The sequence below is a fragment of the Carlito syrichta genome, unplaced genomic scaffold, assembly GCF_000164805.1.
Source record: "Carlito syrichta isolate Samal-C Ts95f unplaced genomic scaffold, Tarsius_syrichta-2.0.1 Scaffold256582, whole genome shotgun sequence".
NCBI classification, from domain to species: Eukaryota; Metazoa; Chordata; class Mammalia; order Primates; family Tarsiidae; genus Carlito; species Carlito syrichta.
Window position 1 is genome coordinate 74380 of NW_007200678.1, and position 20672 is coordinate 95051.

General features: G+C 40.7%; 1 protein-coding gene across 1 annotated transcript in view; it reads left to right on the forward strand.

Moving 5' to 3' along the window:
- DIS3L2 (DIS3 like 3'-5' exoribonuclease 2) overlaps positions 1-20672 on the forward strand; it is a 151238-nt gene that overhangs the window by 39617 nt on the left and 90949 nt on the right. The window contains exons 3-4 of the mRNA XM_008052111.1: positions 2587-2699; positions 15998-16105. Coding sequence (XP_008050302.1) covers positions 2587-2699; positions 15998-16105 — 221 coding nt within the window. The remainder of the gene's footprint in view (positions 1-2586; positions 2700-15997; positions 16106-20672) is intronic.

Consider the following 20672-nt stretch of genomic DNA (forward strand, 5'->3'; position numbering starts at 1 on the left):
TAAACTCTTCTGAGCCAACCTGGGTATCAGTCAGGACTCTTTCAGTGATTCATAACGGAAAGGGAATTGATTGGCTCATGAACTGCCAAGTTCGCAGGTAGACTTGTTTCAGGTTCATCTGGATCCCAGAGTTCAAATGAAGCCATGATTCTTCCTTTCTTTTTAAACCTATTATTTTCTGTAGTGGCTTGATTATATGGCAAAGGTATTTTCTGGCAGCTCCAGCCTTATATAGTTCTTAGTGTCTGGGATCTCAGGAGGGAGACCCTCTTTCCTGAAGTCCATCTCAATCCTTGAAAACGTCTCAGAACAAATCTACTTGTGTCACATGCCTATGCCTATTCCAATCACTGTCAACAGGGATCAGATATAGTGAAACTTCATCAAGAATATTTTCAACTTAAGAAGATTTAACTCTGTACTTGTGTCTTCAGTGTGCTGCTATCTGCCCATGGTGCTCTACTTATTTTTTGTAGAGACAGGATCTTGCTCTGTCACCTAGGCTGAAGTGCAGTGGCATGATCGTGGCTCATTGCAGCCTTGAACTCCTGAACTCAAGCAGTCCTCCTGCCTCAGCCTCCTGAGTAGCTGGGACTCCTGGTGCACACCACCATGCCCAGCTTATTTTTTATATTTTTTACAGGTAGTGTCTCACTATGCTTCCCAAGCTTGTCTTAAACTCCTGGCATCAAGTGATCCTCCTACCTCGGCCTCCCAAAGTGTTAGGATTACAGGCATGAGCCACTCTGCCTGGCTAATGCTGTCTTTAAATGATATATTTATTTCACATGTGTACTCTTTTTAATAATCTGTTCGTTGTATGCATTTTCATACACATATATACATGTGTGAGGACATGTATGTATATATATTCATGTGTATGCGTACATGTGTATATATACTTATATTCACATAAACCATATTTGATAGGTGATTTACAGGATGTTAGAAGTTTATAACCTAACTACCCACCCCAGTTAAGGTACAGTTCTGCCAGCCTGGGTTGTCTGACTACCTCTCTGGCAGAACTGGTTAGGCAAGGCCTATTAAAAGACAGCTCCACCAGAAAGGTCTAAATGGAAAAAAAGTTAAAAAAAAAAAAAAAGAATTTAAGTGTGAATCTCAACATGGAAGTTCCCATGTGTACCCTCAACTCTAAATAAAGAGATAAAGATAAGGCTGGGCACGATGGCTCACATCTGTAATCCCAGCACTTTGGGAGGCTGAGGTGAGAGGATTGCCTGAACCCACAGGTTAGAGACCAATCTGGGCAACTTGGCAAGACCTCATCTCTACAATAAATTAAAAAATTAGCCGTGCATGTTAGCATCTGCCTGTGATTCCAGCTACTTGGAAGGCTGAGGTAGAAGGATCGCCTGAGCTCAGCAGGTAGAGGATGTGGTGGCCATGAGTGTGCCACTGCACTCCAGCCTGGGCAACAGAGTGAGACTTCGACTCAAAAATAAAAAAAAAATAAAAACAGAAGTTCAGAGGAAAAAAAAAAGAAAAAAAAGTCAGTCTTTTATTAGAGGGAAAAGATAAACAGACTATTGATTCATTCACTTCACAAGTATTTCTTGAATACCTACTATGTGCAAGATACTCTCCCAGGCACTGGGTGTACAACCATGAACACTACACAAAAGGCCTGACTTGCTGGAGCTTACAGTGTAGGGAGAGAGGCAGACAGACAGTGAACATATTAGCCAAATAGAGGTGTGCTGTGACATCTGGTTGTGAATAGAGCTCTGAAGAAAGACCATGGTAAGCATCATCAGATATGGAATAGGTGCTTTAACAGCACAGGTGGAGGACACAGAGGGCAGAAGAAGCTCTTTCAATTGACCCTTATAAGGTAGGGAGGACTTTGATAGGAAGATCCTGTTGAGATTATCCCAAGCATAGGAAAAAGCATGCGCCAAGCCAATATCTGAAAGAGGTGAGGGAAGATACATTTAGGGAATGGAAAGAGGTTTCCCATGATAACTGCATATAGAGCATGTGAAGAATGGGGCAGGAAGGCTGACAAAGTCACTTGGGGTACAACCATGCAAAGACACAAATAACAGGACAAGGAGTAACATCACCAGATTTATGGTTAGAAAGAGTATAGCAACCATGTGGAGGGCTTGTTAAGAGGGCACAGAGGCAAGGTAGGATGGCCAGTTGTGGGGCTAAATAAAGACTGTGCAGTGGGAAGGGCCAGGAATTCCAGAACTTTCAGAGCCAGTATCTGTAGGCTTTGGGGATTAACTAACTTCTAGTGACCTGAAAGGATTTGCTCATCATCTAGAATGAGCCATGTCTTCTTATGTTTACTCAAAGATAAGAAGCCTTTAGAAGTGGGAAACATCTTGTGAATGTGGTTAATCTTGTTTATTCACTATAAAAGTCCCATCGTCTTTTGGTGTACAGTGAAGAAAGTGACAATAGTGCAGGTCACAGGGGTTAGGTAGAGTGCTGGCAAGACTGGAAATATTGGCCTAACTTCAAGTCCTATGGCCTCTGAGACTGACATGCATTCTTGGAAGGCATTCCTGAGAGGGATTCGAAACCAGGCTGATTGTCCCTCTTGTGCATTTACAGGCAACTTTGAAGTGGGAGTTCACATCGCTGATGTGAGTTACTTTGTTCCTGAGGGATCTGATCTGGATAAAGTGGCTGCTGAGAGGGCCACAAGTGTCTACTTGGTTCAGAAGGTAAAAATCTGTCTCTAGTTTCTTCTTCCTTTTTTTTGTTTTTCACTTTTCTAAAATTAAAAAAAAAAAAATCACGAGGAACAGCAGTTTTATCTGAATATCCCTGGAAAAGTGCTTGTTTTCCTGAAGAAATGCCAAGAGAAGATGCAGGTATTCATCTCAGGTCTCATCTCAGAGTGACTCTGTCACATTAGTAACTCCAAGTGGTCAGCTTCAGAAAGAAAAGAGGAAAAATACTTGCTTTCAAACTATTGTTCTAAAGTAGAGCTCAGCAAGCTCAGCTACACCAGTCACTACTTTTTGTAAAGTTTTTTTGGAACCCAGCCGTTCCATTTGTTCATGTATTGTCCATGGCTGCTTTAAACTACAACAGCAGAGTGGCATGACAATTTGCTATTACTATAGGCCCTTTAAAAAAACATTTTCAACCCCACTCTAAAGGGTGGGCTCCTATCTTGTTCTGACCTGCCCTTTGCAAGATAGCCATTGGAGTTCCCAAGATGGAAAGCAAAGGGAGACAAGGAAAAGTCTGGGTTTTTCCTTCTTATCCTGACTCCACCACTCCTGGTGAGTCACTAAGTGTTAAGTGTCTACAGACCTCCCTAGGCTCATGTGTGAAATAAAGGAATTGGACAGAATCATCTCAAAACATTCCTTTTATTCTGTGTAGCTACAGGTAACCTTGAGAATCCATTCCTTCAGTAAGTATTTATTGAGTACCAGTTATTTGCCAGGCACTGCAGTAAGCACTAGGGACAGGGGTGAATAAGGAGACAAACATGAATTACTTCTACCTGCTAATGTAATTCATGAATTCCTCCAGGTTTCTTCCCCTTCCTTTTGACATTTTGTTCATTTGCTCATTTGGCTTGTCTTGCTTCTTTGGCTGTTTCTGAATTTTCACTTCCTATTTTCAAATTCAGTGGTCCAGTTTTAGATTGCTACCTATACGAGCTTGAAACTTCCTGCCTTCCAAGCCCCATGCCCTAGGACATGATTTTGGTATTTGCTCATTACTGCACTAAGGTGAGAGGTTTATCCCCATCACCCACCCATACATACCAAGGCACTCACTCCGGGAACTGGATATCCTTTGCTCGGGACAAGAAACCAGTCCAAGAGCCAAACCTACTCCGTTTTGGGAACTTCCAAATGTCATCACCCAGGGAAAGGATACAGCTACTCAGTCTCTCTGAGTAGCTTAGTCTGATCAGCAGCTCCTGTTGTCAGCATGCCTGTGTGCCTTCGTAGCAGAAGGAAAAACTAGGCTCTGAACTCTCCTCTCACAAGCAGCATGTCCTGATAGGCCACTGTACTCTGACTACTGCCTCTCTGACTCCTGGGGAAATTCACTCTGCTGCCTGCCATATATAGAGTTATTTAGCAGGTGCCAAGCTGTGGGTTTGAGGGGGCCACCAACATAGGGAGCCTGCTGAGGCCCTGGAAAGGTGGTTCTCTGAACTTTATGTATGTATAGATCTTGGCCCAAGTATTGAGGCATGTCTGCTGGACAGCATTTCCCTTCTCTTAATCTTGCTGACCTCTTTTCCTTCCCTCACCCCTTTCAAAAAAAGAACATGAAAAACTTGTGCTCCTGATCACGTAAACTCCTGTTTCCTGCTGTGTCTCAGAATGGACCGACCCTTTTGTTGGTATATTGTCTGGATGCTGTCAGGGCAGGACACTAGTGTTCTGCTCACCCTGGTGAGCCAGTCCCAGTGAAGTCAACTGCATGTTCTTATCATACCTGGGCTTTGGCCACAAGGAAGGATGAGTCTCATCCTGGCAATATAAAGGGGAACAGTGGATCATTTTTAGAGTCAGTCTTCTCATATATTCTGTTTATTTCCCAACTAGAGGTCCGAATACTGACACTGACTACTTAATGTCAGTTCTGCCTCCTGGAAGCCCTATGGCACCACTTCATATGCACCACCTCCCCTTCACACCATTACCCAGGATACACAGTGAATATACCAACTGGCAGGAGGATGGTCAGACTCATAGACAGAGGGGCTATAAGCATATTCCAAGTAGATCATTGGCCTGAGGCCCAAGGCTTGTAAGTCCACCCTACTATGATAGGATACTTTCTGTTCAAGCCTGAAACCGTGGCTCTCTACAAATAGAGATATCAACTTGTGTCAAGGGTTTTTTGGTCTCCTCTTTCCTCTGGAGGTCACTTATTCTGGGACTACCACAGCTTCAGCATGGTTGTCATCTAAGGTTCCTACCCCTTCCCACAGACCATCTGTCTGATGCACAGGATTAGAACACCTGCCACATCATCCATACCTAGCAGCATGTGCAACTTGTGGAAGATGGATTTCCAGATTTCCCTCTGCCAGGCCCAATAAATCATAATACCATTTGCCCTTGAGTGTCCCAGCCATCTGCAGACAATAAAAGCACAAAATCTCTGAACAGGTTGTCACACAAGTGAATCATCATGTATTTCCCCAGCCCAACCTTGTACAGATCCTCCAACATCCGCATGTTGCAGACAGTCCTGGACCACTGATAACACCATAGTCTTCATGACAACTTCAAGAGGAGTGTGTTTTAAAATCTTTGTGCTTCAATTCTGTCAAAGTGCCTACATGACACTTACAAAGATATTGGCAATTCTGGAACAAAAGTCCTTCAGGACAACCCAAAAATTCTAGGATTTCTGGTATTCACTAAATGCTACTGAAAGTTTCTTTCATGTTTCCAGCCTAACCACCTTAACCTCTTTTAGGCTTTGATCACAGCCATATCTTTTAGGGGCTGGTGTTCCTCTCATGTTTCTAACCACTTCAATTACTAACCTCTCAAAAGGAAAGAGACTCTTCTAGGCTTTGATTACCGTCATATCCTTTAGGAGTTGAAGATCCCATTGCCTGTGGTCCAAGTTTGGCTTCCTCAGTCTAGTTGAGCCCAATAGTTGACAGTGATATCTTCAACCACATGGTAGAGTCACCCTGCCTGACACCCTTTGCTCCCATTTCAGAGGGAGCTAGCCTAGATAGGCTTTTCAATACACAGAGGCCCTTCCAAGGAACACCTTGCACCTCCTCTCCCCGGCTTCGTGACAGTACTTACTGGATCACTGCAACCTAGATTTGAATAAAACCCTATCCCTACCTGCGCCAGAAGAATTAGACAGCTGGTTTCTTGATGGATTCAGCTTTGCCTGCCGTTTATATTAGGTGATCAGAACCACCATGTGGGTGTTTTCTGCCATCCCAGAACTGAGAATGCTGAATGGAGAAGAAGACAAAGTTGATCAGAACTGGGAAATTCTGAATCCAAAGCAGCATGATCATCAAAACTCAGTTCCAGGTAACTGTGCCTTGGGCAGTAGGTGACCTCCATGCACAGTGGTGCCTGAAAGAACCTTCAGTGACCACTTAATGACAATGGCTAGCTGTATTCTCATCTTAGCAAGGCAAGTTCTATACCAGACTTCTAGTTTTAAAAAACCATATCCCTACCTGGCCTCTGAGGTTGGTTTAAGCCTAAATGAATTATTTAAGATCTTACATTTGGCTTCCATCCCTGGCAGTATCTGTGACACCTGTGTCTAAGCTGTGAGTAGATATAGGTATCTTAAAAGAATGCAGCACAAACTTATGATCCACAAGTAGATCTGAACATGAACACACCAGGCTTTCTCCCTGACCTTTCCTTCGTGGCCACGAAACCAAGGCCATGTACCAGCTGCTGCATCCTCCTTTTATAACCAGGAATTAACATTTCAAAATCAGAAAATGAAAAAAATAAAATTGGGTTAAAAACTATGAAGCAGCCGGGCTCGGTGGCTCAGCCTGTAATCCCGCGCCTTTGGGAGGCTGAGGTGAGTGGATTGCCTGAGCCCGCGGGTTCGAGACCCGCCTGGGCAGCGAGACCTCATCTCTACAATAAATCAAAAAAAAATCAGCCGGGCGTGGTAGCGCATGCCTGTAATTCCAGCTACTTGGAAGGCTGAGGCGGAAGGATCGCCGGAGCCCAGCAGGCGAGGTTGTGGTGGCCAGGAGTGGCCACTGCACTCCAGTCTGGGCGACAGAGTGAGACTCCAACTCAAAAAACAAAACAAAACAAAACAAAAAAAACTATGAAGCATGTTTCCCTTCTATTTACTTTGGTTTTGTGAAGATCACAGTTCGAGAATTTCTTTGAGACTGCAAAGTTGGGGCTCTGCTGCTAAGTTCTGAAAGTGGGGAGCTGGGTGGAGGAAGGGCCCATGTGCCTCTGCTGCCCGGCACTGCCTCCAGCTTGGCAGGCACTAGTGGCGCCGGCCCGCAACCTTGGACAGCAACAGCTGCGCATTCTGATTCCTTTGAACCGCTGCTCTGACCTTTCTTCCTACTCATTTTTGTTTCTTAAAGGATTGTGTCCAGGAACTTTTCTGCTGTTTTCACTTTACTTTGCCTATAAAGGTCTTCTTAAAAGCTGGATGGGCTGCTTCCTCCTATCCCTCCAGATTCTCTGCCTTCTCATTTGGCACAATCATTTCTCCCAACTTTATCACATGGGCAAAAGGGGGGTTGGGGTCTTCCAGTTGGTTTCCCTCTATAAAAGAATGTGGCACTGATTTCTTTTCATTCAGACGTATAAGTGACTGATGTCGGAAATGCTATCTAAGTTTAATTTGGGGTATTAACCCATAGAGTTGGACAACATTCAACAAAATAGGTCTTCGATCCAAATAGCATCTCACCAGCTTTTAAATGAAATTTTTTTGTTGAGATTTTACTCACAGTAATAAGTACTTGGTTACTCTTGTTAACAACAGGGTATACTCAGGCAGAAAGATAAATTTAAATAGAGTTCATTTAAATCTCATGAAAAACCCTTTCTTTTTGACAAAAGATGGTTCTGTTACAACTGAGAACAACTGTCCTCAGAAGGACATAACATCTGCTTAATGTCTCAACTGTCTTCTCTGGGAGAAAAATAGAATGTAATTGCAGATTTTAAGGTAATTTTAGAAAATAAGTGAATTAAGTTTTAAAAGTAAAAGAAAACTTAAACAGTTGAAACCTAAACCTAAATTTTCTGCCTATTGGCCCAGGCATTCATGTTATTTTAGGTGTGAAACAGCTCAAGTGAAAGTTCGCCCATAAATCTCTACAATATTTTATTGGTACTGCTTTATAATAGAGATCAAAGATTGGGATTGGAAGCCTGTCTAATGTAGAGTCCAAAGAGTTTTAAGATGTTCCTTTCTGACACCAGCAGGTTGTCAGTGTGTTGATGTTTTGTTAACGTCAAACCGTGTAACAAAGAGTTGATCAAATGCTGAATTCATGGTCGTGATGATATGAAAAAGAAAACTCTTTAAACAGAGATGTTGGCCGGCAAATGAATTATCTTTTTCCTTTAAGTTATTTCAGCCTATTAGTGGGGAGGTAGCTCAGTGTACCTCATTGTAGAACTTCAGAGTCCTCAGAGAAAAGGAAAAAATCTTACAAATTGTCAGGCTGTAGATATGGGCTGAGAAGGTCAGTGGGCTCTAAGGGTGTGAGGAAGTTTGGATGGGGAGCCAGCAAATGCCTGGGCTGAAAGGGGCAGAAGTGGCTCCTGCAATCCCTAAAGACAGCGGAGAAGCCCATGGGTTGTGGGCACCTGGTTCCTATGTCACTGCTAGTCCTTCCTGTTACTTCTTGCCTGGGTGATTGATTCTTCCCCTCTGTGGCCTTTTCTGTTGATCATAGGGCTGTCCTGGCTAACCCACTGCTGAACTTGGCCAGCCTGCCTGCTGTGGCTTTAGCAGATGTTTCTGCTCTCTGAGGCTAATATAAGATTTTATAGCCTTGTTGGTACCCCCACCCAGCTGCCTTGGGCAGTGGTGTATTTACCCAAATGATCAATTTCTCTCAACTCTCCCAAGCCCTGGTCCAGAATGCTTAGAAAGTCAGTGTCCTATCATCAGTGTCTCTTTTTTCCCACCAGCTTTTAAACTCTGCTCTGATTCAGCTTTGGTCTTGGCTCCATGCCTAACAAGTCTTCAAGCCCCTTTTCTTTTTCCGCTGCCTGAAGTGCCTATCAGTCTTCATCTACTTGGCATTTATTGAATACCAGCTGTGTGCCAGGTTCCAGGAATGTAAAGATGAGACAGATGCTAGTTTTGCCCTGGAGAATTCAGAAGAGGTGAACATATAGCAAACAACTGCAATGCGCTAGGCTACCTTCAGGTACAGAACTGCCCCTGAGGTGAGACGGTGTTATGGAGAAGAGAGAGTTTGTGTCTGCCTGGGCTAGTGGTAAGAGAGGAGCTTCTGTGAGGGCCAAGAAGTCTTCACAAAGCAATTGAGTTTTGAACAGTGCTTCAGATTCTGAGTAGAAAATTTCCAGATAGATAAAAGAGAGTAGGGAAAGCAGTCCAGGCAGAGGTTAGAAAAAGCATGGAATGGAGTGTTCAAGGAGCAGAATGTAGAATGGAATTGCTGGGATGTGAGTTGCAGAGGTAACCAAGAGATGAAGTTACAAAGAGAGGCCTGGAGTGGCAGGTGGCGGAGCTTGGATTTTGAAGGCAAGTAGGAAGTTATATGGTTTCCATTGGCTAACAGGACCCCAGGAGAACTAGAGCAATAAATGTCTTCAGCCTAATGTCAAGTGGACATCCTGAACAAGCAGCATTCTGGTTGCCCCAAATGAAATTTTCTCCCAATTCTAGCAATCCATATCACACAAGAAATAGGGAGAAGCAAAGGATAGGGAAATGGGGAGAAATTAGCTTCCCACTATTACTTTGCTGTCCCCTGAGAGAAGGGGATTTCTCCAGCTTCCCCTTGGAAACTCTTGGACAACTGTGACTGTGGCCACTGAACATGGAAAATTTGAGGTTTACCAAATACTTCTTGGCCCCATTGAAGGTGTCTGGACCTACTTTTATCCATAGGACATGCAAAAATCCAATTACTAAATTTAGTTCATAACCATTGGGAAGGTAAAGGCAATGTGTCCTAATATAAATGGGATTGCAGATTATCATTGAGTGGAGTTTAGGGAGTAAGAAGATGCAGAAGTCTGGAGAATAATAAAGAAGTTTTATCTAGAATAATTTCTACTCCAGAACTTCCACTTGTTCAGGAGATTTTTGTATCTTGAGAGGAAAAAAAGCGATGTATTCACTCTTGAACAGTGAGAGATGAAGAAGAAAAGACTCATTTGAGAGAGATTTGAAGTATATGATCTAGACTTGAACTGATAGGATGTAACAAGAAGAGGAAGGTGGAAGAATCACGGGATAACACCCAGTTGTATTCTATGGGAGGGTCATATGTATGTATGAGGAGCATGGTGGGGTGTGGGTGTGGTGTTTTTGTTTTTTGGGTGGTTTTGACAGAGGGTTGTTGTTTGCTTGCTTATTTAACTTGAGACAGAGTGCCGCTCTTAACAGAGACAAGGAATATAGATGTGGGAGCAGGTGGGGGGAGGAAAATGCTGTGTTTTGTCTTCTCCATGTGGAGTATTAAGTATCCTTGGGATATCCAGATCAGGCTGTCCAGAGGGCATCATAATAGAGGGGTCTGCAATTAAAGGAGAGGTGGTGCTGCAAATGCAAACATGGATAGGACTTATGTATCACTAGTAGTACAAACTCAGGAGTGAAAGAGACTCTCAGGAGAAGAAAGGAAAGCAAGGGCAAGAGATGAAGAGCTCTAGCATTTAAGGAGCTGGCTTGGGAAACAAGTCCAGTAAGGACCAGTACAAAGCATCCACTTAATCTGTATTTCAAAAAACATGTGTACCTATAATATGTAACATTTTACCTTGTGTATAGTCATGTACTCACAGAAAAAAGACACGTTAACATGGTTTATTCTAAGGGATGAAGATCCAAAATGTTTATATATTCATGTTTTGTTTTCATATCAGTTAAAACTTCTATAATGATAAATGTTGTAATTTAAAATGTTGCACTGAGAAATGAAAGGAAGGTGAGAATGAAGATAGGAAGTATAAACCATTTGGAGAAACTTCTATGGGAGGTGAAGGGGAGAGTCTAGATTGAGAAGGTAAGTGGTATTTGTCATTAAGAGTGGGCAACTCTGACCTTGCACTTACGGCTCATAGGGAGAGAGAATGACCAGCTGAACAGGTGACTTGCTGAGAAGAGTGAGGGGTGGGGGGTGAAAAACCCAAAGAGAGGGCCAGGCTTTGGACAGGGAGGACACTATAATTGTGAGACAGCAGGGGATCAGGTGTAAAAGGTAGGAAAAACGGCCAGAGGAAAGATTGGGAAAGGTGCTTGGGAAGGGTTGAGTCAGACAATCTCAGTTTTCTCTGTGTAGAAGAGTTGAAATTTTCTGCTAAAAAAAAAAACTGCGGAGGCAGTCAGGAGGTTTGAGAGTAGTAATGTCTTGGGATCATGTATGAAGGGCATGGGGAAGAAACTAAAGACAAGTGAAAAACCTGCCAGCCTCCAGGAGGCAAGAGCTAAACCACTTTAGTGATATGCCTTCACACGGCCCAGCATTTTCTCCGTCACTGCTCAGCTAGAACTTGCAAAAGTTGATCACGGAGTCTGTGCAGTTGGGGCAGTAGAAGTGAAGGAGTTAAAAGAACTTTGAAGGAATTATCCATGTTGCTTATACTGAGTAGTGAAGGTAATGAGGGCAAGATGGGATAAGACTGGGGAAAAATATCAAGGGGTCAGTCATTTGCATGGTGCTAATGAGAACCAGGAGTTTCTCAGCTCCTGGAGAGACCTTTTCCAGTCATACATGATGTTCCACACTTATCACCTTGGCGCAGAGGCTCTCCAGGTACCCTGGCAGGCCTCATATAACTGATGTGTTTGCGTGGACTATTGCACCATGGTCTGGGTGGGTCTCCCCCTGACATAACAGAACTTGGATATTAGGAAGCAGGATATTGGGAGGAGCTGCCTGCTTCTCCAGCCCTCTTACACAGGGATCCCTGCTGTGGCTGGGGTTGTGGGAGAAAACATTCACAGTGACCCCAGCAGGAATCAGGCCCAATTTATGAGAGACTTTGATGTGCCAAACCACAAGTGTGATTGTAATGTCTTAATTCCTTTTCTTTTGAAAGACGGAAGAAATAACAATCTGTTTACAAAACTATATGGACAGAAAGAGTGTTTTCTCTGAATTTTGTCTGAATTTTGCCTCAAGATCTGGTGAACATTTATTAAAAGGAATGCCCTTTTAAAATTAAATATAATTATACTATCCAAAAAGTTTTAATATTTAGCTTCCTTGTCAGCACTTAAGTTCTTTGGCATCTGACCATTGCAGTGTGAGTAATAAAATGTCTTCTGTATAAGATGCTGGACACCAGACAGTTTTTAAAACCTAGCCAGCCACCAAGTGTGCTGATAGGTTTTATAATGGAGTAGCCAAAACAGTTTACCTTATACTTAAAATACTAGTTGCCTGTGAAATTTTTTGTAAATATGTTTAAACAGAAGTCTACTGTGTATTTCATTAAATGTTTTATATGATGTAATAAATAGTAAGCATAGAAAAAAATAGATGATTCATTTCCTGGGTGAAAGTCAGTCATCTGTAAACTAGAAGTGCCTACCATGTGTCAGGTACTGTAGAGAGGGGCAGGAACAAGACCTGGCCCTTGTTCCTGAGGATCCCCCTTGTCTAGTGATACTAGAGGCACCTGAAGAAGCAATTGGGATGTAAAGTGGGAGAGCTTTGGAAGTGTTGTTGAAGAGCAGAGAGGATGGAATAAGTGATTGGCTATTTAGGATTGCCCCAAATCGCCTTTGAAAGGACAGGGAGGTGCCCAAAACAAAGTATATACTTTTCCTAGGGGATTTTGGTAAGCCTTTTAGAGGTGGCAGCGAGCTGAATCTGAAAGGATGGGCAAAAGCTTGCTAGATACAGAACATCCAGAAAGATGTTACAGAAAGAGGGAACAATGCATGCAAGAGCTAGAGCGGTGCACAGGCAGGTGGAGGGGTTACAACAGGAAGACTCTTGTGGCTGGCATTTCTGGTGCCAAAGGGGAGGACCATGGTGGTAGGCTGAAGGGGAAGACTGAGTCAGGTGACAGAGCACCTCAGTCACCATGAGCAGGCTAGCAAGCTGACTTACTGAACATTTTTAATATTGTTTTACTAATAAGAAAACCAAGATTCAAAATTATACTAACTTGCCCAAATTGTACAGAAAGCGGTGGGCCCAAGATTAGACCCTAAGCCTCTCAGTCTTCAAAGCCTTTTCTCTTTTTTCTTTTCTTTCTTTCTTTTTTTTTTTCAGTGCTGCTGATGAGTGCCTCTCAATCAATTGATGTAAAGGGCTTTAGACCTTGTTTTCGTTTGTTTTTTAAGTCACGAAGCCATTTTCATAAATAAAATCTGAATCCCAAGCTCCAGTATATAGAAACAGATCAGGTTTTCATTAGTCTAACTAGCATAAATTTGTTTCAAATTTACATTTATAACACAAGATCATTTAATGAAAATAGTGACTTTATTTTTAATGAGCTCATTTATTTTGGACTTCTTTTTTTAGATTAGAAAATAAAGTTTATTTAGAAAGTAAATTAGAGAGAAAGAGTAGATTCACCTCCCCAAGGTAGGGGAGGGGGCCAAAGCTTATTTTGGACTACTTTTAAATTTACAGGAAAGTTGCAAGGATAGTACAGACAGGTCCCATATACTCCACACCAAGTTCCTCCATTGCTAGCATCTTATATTACCATGCTACATTTGTTATAACTAAGAAACTGATATTGGAACATTATTATTAACTAGACTCTATATGTTATTGAATTTCACCAGGTTTTTCCATCAGTGTTTTCTTTCTGTTCCAGAGTCCAGTCTAGGTCCAAGTTGTAATGACTTTCTTTTGACAAACACTAAAACATGAAGTCAGGAATTATGTTCTATCAGGTACTCAGCTTTGTTATTTAAAGTGAATACTACCTTGAACACTTAGAAGAAACACTAATTATCTGTAAAAAACAAAAATACTATTAATGTCTTGTCTAATATCATTGCAACAAGCATGCAAGCTACTAAAATACAGTTGGTATAATTATCTGCTAATGCAGCCCAGAGGAGAATACAAGAATGCATACCCAATACACTTGATTTAGGGTGTCTTAGTTAGCCCAGGCCCCTATGACAACATACCGTAGACTGAGTAGCTCAAACAACAGAAATTTATTTTCTCACATTTTTGGAGGTTAGAAATTCCCGATCAAGGTGCTGGCCAATTCAGTTCCTTGTGAGGGCTGTCTTTTTGGCTTGTATAAGGCTGTGTCCTCACTTGGCCTCTTCTCTGTGCCCACTTGCAGAGAGAAAGTGTGTGTTATCTCTCCCTCTTTTCATAAAGTCCTATTAGATTAGGGCCCCACCTTTATAACCTCGTTTAACCTTAATTACCTCCTAAAGACCCTATTTCCAAATACAGTCATAATGGGGGTTAGGATTTCAACTTATGAAGCTTGTGGGGGACAGTTTAGTCCCTAACATAGTCCAAAGGCTGAAATGATATGAAGTCTTTATAATTCGATCATGAGACAATATGATAGATATTGTAATTCTCCATTTTGTGCAATGTGTTTACAGAGGTAAAGATGTGTTGTTGTTGTTGTTATTATTATTATTATTATTATTTGAGTTGAAGCCTCACTCCGTTGCCCAGACTGGAGTGCAATAGCACCATCATGGCCACACCAGCGTTGACCTGCTGGACTTAGGCGAACCTTCCACCTCAGCCTTCCAAGTAGTTGGAACTACAGGCGTGCGCTATCACACCTGGCTAATTTTTTAAATTTACTGTAGAGATGAGGTCTCAACAAGTTGCCCAGGCTGTTCTGAAACCCATGGACTCAGACAATCCACTCACCTCGGTCTCCCAAAATGTTGGGATTACAGGCTTGAGCCACCATGCCTGGCTGTATTATTTTTAACACACTTTACATGTACAAGAAAACAATAAATATTTAGATCACACTTTAATGCACCAGTAAATAAGTCAACAAAAAAAATATAGTGTCATCTGAACTGATGGCGTAAAAGCAATGGCAAGGAAAAATTTTTTTGTAAAAGCTATTACCAAAGCTTTCAAGTAGTCATTAGTTTTACTTAGATGTTAAAAGATACAGCATATTTTAGAATAATGCCAAATAATTTTAAGTTATTTTTTACTTGTGTGGACCATGAGTTCTAGAATTTACTATTTTATACCGAAGATACTTACTGTACTCAAGCAGAGTATAGATACAGGCACACCTCACACAGAATAAGAAACCACTGAGGTTTGTTTTGTTTCTGCTGATTAAAAAAATATTAATTAGTTAAATTTATCTCAACTACAGCATAGTTGCCCTCTTGCCTATCACTTCTCAGTTAACTAGGCCGTGGTTATGGTGTTACCCATGCTCAACACCACACACTAGGGAGGGCCACAGTAAGTGTGTTGAGTAACTGGTTGGTATTGCTGATGTCTTTAGTTTGAGAGGTGGAGTGGATGGTAATGCCATTAATCAAGAAAAATATGGGAGAAGAAACAGATTTAAAGATAGGTGGGGAAGAGTTTGAAGTATCTTCAGGAGACACAGGAAGAAGTATTTGTTGCATCTTTGAAATTTTAGAAAAAACAAGTAATATTTTGGGACAACTGTAAGGCATCATTTGAAACTAAGTTGAAAAATTAATTAAAGAATAACTCCATTTATTATAGGATACAGCAGTCAATATAGAGAAGAAATCATTTAGGCTTTAAAGAACTGCAAAATGGGTAACTAGTTGACAAAAGTGCTCATCTGGGAAACCTTGATTTATGACTCTTTCAGTTTTATTGCACTAGTGATATTTTATTAGAGTATCCTGTTAGTGTTCCAACTTGTAATTTGGTAAATTGTGGTGTGTTAAATTACTAAAGCATTGATTCAACAACAGCTTGATTTTACATTGATGAAACTCTGTCAAGAGTTTATACTCAGCCCTCAGGTTCTTAAGTATATATTAGTATATAGTTCAACTGGAATAGTTATGTCCAAAAGCACAAGTCGTTCTTGAGTTTGAAACTTGCGGTTTTTAGTAGATCTTCAAATGTAACTATTTTTCATTGCTACAAAGGACTTTTTACTTTCTGTTACTAGCTCTTCTCACTTTCCCATTTGACTCTAGAGACTAGAAACGTAAAGATAGTGTGGTCTTTCTGTAGAGTCTTTGGGAACAGAGCCACCTCTATCTTCAGCTTGCTCTGGAAAAAACTGAAGCTGTTCACCAAAATCCTGCCCTCTGTGCTTCTCCTAAGCCTGGAACAAACTTCTGTGGGTTGGAGAAAGATGCTCATGGGCCTGTCCTCTGTTTGCAGGTGATCCCCATGCTTCCCAGGCTGCTGTGTGAGGAGCTGTGTAGTCTCAATCCCATGACTGACAAGCTGACCTTCTCTGTGATCTGGACACTGACCCCAGAGGGCAAGGTAACAACTTACACATTGTTGTTCTATCTCCACTTACCTCCATTCCATCCCGTGAATTGTGGTAAGCCCTGGGTTGGGGTACCATGGTGGTGGGACAAGGGAGGTATGGGGCAGCCACCATAGAGAAGAAATGTAAGAGCCCCTGCCTTAATCTCACTGAGAAGGCAAGACTGACCCTTAGCACTTCAAAGCGGGTGACTTGTTTCTTATCTATTATCAGGTGAAAGAAGAAATTGTGTAAGCAAAGAAATGTGGTGGGAGAGGCTTAGTGTAGGAAATAGGGTTTAAATGAGGGTAAATGGGGATTGACAAAGGCAGGAGAGGCAGCTCCAGCTGCAGTTAGGAGAGCAGCACCTGTTTGGAGAAAGATACTTGGGGGAAAAGGGGAGAGTTTGCCCAGGTAGGGTGGAATCAAACTATGGAAAAGCTCAAATTCCAGTCACAAATGAATTACATTTGTGTTAGGGTTCCTCTGAAGTGTCATGAGAACAGTTAGATGTTAGAAAGATGAGTGCTGCATCATTGTGCAGAATGACTGGAGCTGTGAAGATTTTTTCTTTAATTTTTAATTTTTTTATTTTGAAGATGTAGGGTACAATTCAGGGTTAGGTATACAAATGTTCATTATGCAGGTACCTTTATTGATGAGGTGTGCCCCTCTTTCTACCAGCAGATTCCCACTAATACCAATTCCGCATCCCACCTTCCCCTGGCAGTTTCCCACTACTGCCAATCTTTTACTTATAGTATAATGATAATTGTTCAGGGTCCGCTCATGAGTGAGAACATGTGATTCTCAGTTCTTTGTTTCTGTGATAGATCACTCAGTATTATAGACCTGTGAAGATAACTTAACGATGTAGCGCCATAATCAAGGCACAAGGTGATGGAACCACAAACGAACAACAGAGTGGAGAAGAATGTCACCAGGTATTCTTAGATGTAGGGAATAAATGAGAGTGATAAAAGAAAGATGACTCTAGGAAAAACTATTCCCCTGCACCCAAACAGAAACAATGTCAAACATCCAAAAATGGGGTCATGATTAAGTAAAATATGGTACCTACTCAATGAAATTATTACAATAATTGCAGTTATGCAATTATTACAGCTGTTTACAAAGACCATGGAGGAACATGGGAAGTGTTTATACTGTAATATTAAATGGAAGTTAAAAAATATATTTTATTATAAAGAGGTTTCAAATAAAGATGGAAGATTCAATACCCGCATTTACTTTCATTCCCTCCCAAAACCTCACTGAAACAACAGTAAAGTGATTTTTTTTAAAGACATAAACCCACAAGAACAAAGAGAGTGGGAGAGGAGACAACAGCAACAGAATTTTGGAAGCTGGTTTGCAGATGGATGAGTGGTAACTGACTTAGCAGTCCTGAGAAAGCTGAATCCTGAGCCAGCAATAGAGGAAGCCAAGAAACAACCCACTTTACATAGCAGAACCTTAAAAAATTCAGAAATTGACAGCACCAGATAACTCTAGAAGGCAGGGGAGGAGTGGATGAACATGAAGCTAACAACAGTATTGGTTGAAAGTTTATTTCAAAAGATTGCAGGGTGGCCATTCTGTGATTATCCCCTTTTATACATGCTAGAGAAAATGTGTGCCTTTTCTCCAATTATAAAAAAAGAAGATTGCTTCCCGTAACTTAGCAGAACACCAGACATTTGTTCTCTATACAGGAGAGAAATAAGAGTATCTGAACTAGAGGACACCAAACATACTTAATGGTAGTGGCGCCTTAAGGGAGATTGAGTGTTGGCATACTGAATGGTAAGAATGCCAGCTTTCTTTTTTTGTTTGTTTGTTTCTTATTTTATTTTATTTTATTTTACTAAAGATGTGGGGGTACAATTCAGGGTTAGGTATACAAGCATTGGTTATGTAGGTGAGAATACCAGCTTTCTTTTCCCCACCAACCCATGAATTCTGGTAGCCAGGCCTATATACCCTTAAGTCAGGAGATGGGAAAAACTTTCTCTGAAGAATCTGAGTAGTAAAGAATAAAGATGTGAAGATACTAACCATAAGGGTTTCCCAACCAACAACCCAGCTGTTTCTTTCTACAATAAAGCTTACAAATAGTGAGTTCCACCCGGACAATAAGAACTTTTTAGGATTTCACTTTCATGTATGAACTAAGAGGAAAGCCTCTAAGCAGGGGAAAGAAACTATCATTCATATCTTCAGAGAATTTTTTAAAGAGAGAATATCTATATCACAAAATCTGGATACTTTTAAAAAAAGAAATATTTGGAGGGGGAAAAAGAGTTCTTAGGAATTAGAAACATGGTAGAAGAAATGAAGATTCAAGATTTTTGTTGAAAGGTAAAGTTGAGGAATTATCCCAGAAAGAGATAGAAAAGGTAAGAAAATTAGAGGACTAGTCCAAGATATCCAATATCTACTCAGTAAGCATTTCAGAAATAGAGAACAAAGAAAACAGGGGAAGAAATGACCAACAAAAGTAATTTTCAGACCAGGTGTGGTGACTCACACCTGTAAGCCCAGAACTTTGGGGAGCCGAGCAGGAGGATTGCTTAAGGCCAAGAGTTTGAGACCAGCCTAGGCAACATAGTGAGATCCTGTCTCATACATACATACATACATATGCTAATAAATAAGTAAATAATTCTAGGAAGTGCTCCATTACTGAAAGATATGACTTTCCATATTGAACGGGTTTAGGACAGTGTGTCTAGCACAGTGGTAGAGACACATCATCTCCAAGACACTGGCGACAAAGAAAATCCCCTATAGGCTTCTAAGAAAGAGGAAAAGGTCACATACAGTAGATCAGAAATCAGAGTAACTTCAGACTTTTCTATCACAACCCTAGAAGCTAGATGACAGAGAAGCAAATCTTATTAATTTCTGATGGATTATAATCTCCATGCTAAAATTCTTGCCCAGCTAAGCTCTTAATAAAATGCAAGAATAGGAAAGGAAATGTTCTGACATGCAAGATCTCAAAAAAAAAAAAAAAAATGCTTCTCATACAGCTTTCCTCAGAAAGTTGCTGTGAATTAAGGAGTAGTAAATCAAGAAAGAAGAAGACATGAAACCCAGGAAATGATCCAATACAGGAAAGAAGTGAAGGAATCACCTAGATTAGACAGATTTTTCCTATAATAGTAAATATTTCCAGCTTTATAGACCCTACGGTCTCTGTTTCAACTACTAAACTCTTTCCTGTTTGTCTTAAAGAAGAAATTAAACTGGATCTATATTTAGTCTGTTAAAATTAGTTGTTTGGGTTGAGGTATATGAACACAATTTAGCTTCAGACAGATAATAAAGTTGGAAAAGAAAGGGACATTTTAATATTTTTTTATAACTGTGGATTATCATCTTTGTACTATACCAACATTTAACAAATAGTTTCTCAAAAGTGAGTTGCAATCTAAAATCTGAAGCCATATCATCTTTTTTTTCTTATAATACCCAGACTTGTCTGATGAAACCATATCTTGTATGAACTGAATTTGTGTCCCCCTCAAAAATGCATATGTTGAAGCCCTGGCCCCCAGGTTGACTATTTGGAGATAAGGTCTAAGAAGATAAGGCTAAGTGAGGTCATAAGGGTGGGATAATGATAGATCAGTGTCCTTAAAAGAGTGTGTACCCAAGTGCACATTCTTCCTCCCCCTTCCTCTCTCTCCCCCCTCTTCTCTACCCTGTGAGGACACAGTAAGAAGCAGGACATCTACAAACCAGAAAGAGAGCCTTCATGGAGAACCGAATTGGCTGGTACCTTAATATTGAATTTCTAGCCTCCAGAGCTGCAAGAAGTACATTTCTGTTGTTTAAGCCACACAACCTGCTTTATGGCAGCTCTTGCAGAATAATAATACAATAGCATCTGAATTTTTTCATACTAGGTTACATAAAAATCCATTGATCTGTCTTACACTTTGAATAAATCTTTTATTCATGCATTTTTTTAACATTATGTATTGATCATTTAGAAAATATTGGCTTGTTATGCCCTCTTCTAAATGAGGATACTTTTCATTATATTATATCCAAAAACCACATTTATTAATGTCACTACCAATCTTACTAGACAAGTCTTTAAGTATTAGGAAACCATTAAGCTCATATATCAAGAGTTCCAATTATAATTTTTGTGAAAGCGCATTGGCAATAAACAGTGTCAGTTGTTTTCCTTAAAGTGCCAAATATCCAAGTCTAAATAACTATAGTTTGTGTGTCAGTTGTTCCTTCAAGGAAAAATGAGGGTTCCATAAAAAAGCAATCAATTTACCTCACGACTCAGTAATGCAAGTGATTTTCCTCAAGATGACCATCATACTTCCATATACATCTTAAATGAAAAGTCACATACTCAGGGATTGAAACATAATAAAATTAATACCTTTTTACTGTTCCATCAAGAACATTCTTTTTTGTTGTTGTTTGTTTTGTTATTTCTTTTTTTAAATTTTTTATTAATCAATATTTTTTATTATGGTTTTGTGGAGTACAGTTAAGGGTTAGGTGTACAATTACGTTTCATTCAGGCACCCTGTTGATAAGAGGTGTTCT